Source organism: Octopus bimaculoides, chromosome 29 (genome assembly GCF_001194135.2).
Source record: "Octopus bimaculoides isolate UCB-OBI-ISO-001 chromosome 29, ASM119413v2, whole genome shotgun sequence".
Lineage (NCBI taxonomy): Eukaryota > Metazoa > Mollusca > Cephalopoda > Octopoda > Octopodidae > Octopus > Octopus bimaculoides.
In genome coordinates, this window is record NC_069009.1 from 10,833,207 (window position 1) to 10,834,602 (window position 1,396).

A 1,396-nucleotide genomic window follows, 5' to 3' on the forward strand; every position below is an offset into this window, starting at 1 on the left:
ATGTATATATATATATGTATGTATGTATGTATGTATGTATGTATGTATGATTGCATGTATGTATGTATGTATACACGTATACGTAAATTATAATAAAGGGTAAAAATCAGTAATGATTTTACCAGTGTGGGTGTCAGCGCGAAAATAAAAAGCTTACAGGTAAATTTTACAAATATTTCATAATTATATACATAATTATAACAAGTGATTGGTTATAAGACTCTCCGTGCGCTGGAGAAATAGTTAACACTTTAAAATCTCTGAGAATAAGACAGTGTGTTGTAGGCGAGAAAAAGAAAGAAATGAATTAAACGTTTGGTTAACTATGAAGAAGACACTATTTTATGCTTAGAGGACAAAAAATATATTGCCTACTGCTTTCATCAGAAACGATATTTCATAGCATAAATTTACGAGTATCTACAAATACGCAAGCGAACCGCGTCAGCGCATAACCAATATACGTACAAACTCGTAGAAATATGCAGCAAAGTAGAATTAACCTTTCTCTTTTATAACCACCTGTAGTATGTCATGACATATTCTGCAGTTAATGCAGTTTTGTTCAAGGAGTAAAGTCTCAAATTTCTTTCAATCCGTGTGTCTCTAATTTCTGTCATATCACGTTCTTCCTTAATTATTTTTCCTGCTTTACATCAAGAATCCATTCCATACAAATTCTACTTAACTCAATTTTATTTGACAGGGATTTGGGTGGTAACCAAATCAAAGAAATCAAAGCAGAATCCTTCCAAAATCTTTCCAGTTTAGCAACTCTGTAAGTTGAGTTCCTCTTGTTTATAGTATTTCATTGATGACATGTTTCTTAGTATGTAATGTCTAACCATACTTTATTTCAATCTCCCTCGCGCGCTTTTACAGCTGCTGTCTGTAACGTAAGTGTGTTATTGTTATCGTGACGTTTCGGTGCCAAACATGTAGGGCATTAATATATACGTCTATATATTAAACATAAGGATACATTAAAATGTCTACCGCTAGAAATAAGAATCAAAACCCTTATTTGGACAACCAGAAACGAGTCCACATATGTACATGTACCAATAAATATATATCTTTATGCTATACTTGTATGTGAATGTATTTTTCAGTCTGCTCGGAGAGTGTTAAATATTGTTTTCCGTGGATATATTTTGGGTGCTCCAAATAAGGGTTTTTACTCTCATTCCTAGCGGGTCGACACTTGAATGTATCCTTAAGGTTAATATAATTTTAATTCTTGAGTTATATAATGGTGTTCATTAAGCCTGCCACCAGCTATATTAATGTTGCGCTTATTATCAACTATTTATATTGCGTTCGATAATAAATAGCAATATTAATATCTTATAAATAATCGGTTCTGAATACTTTTTGCTGATAAACGTATATATGT

The 1,396-nt window shown here is 32.0% G+C and overlaps 1 protein-coding gene across 1 annotated transcript in view; it reads left to right on the plus strand.

The window, feature by feature from the left end:
• Window positions 1-1,396, plus strand: part of LOC106869292 (toll-like receptor 3) — a 353,412-nt gene that overhangs the window by 80,397 nt on the left and 271,619 nt on the right. The window contains exon 34 of the mRNA XM_052978036.1: window positions 707-778. Within this exon, the coding sequence (XP_052833996.1) occupies window positions 707-778 (72 nt within the window). The remainder of the gene's footprint in view (window positions 1-706; window positions 779-1,396) is intronic.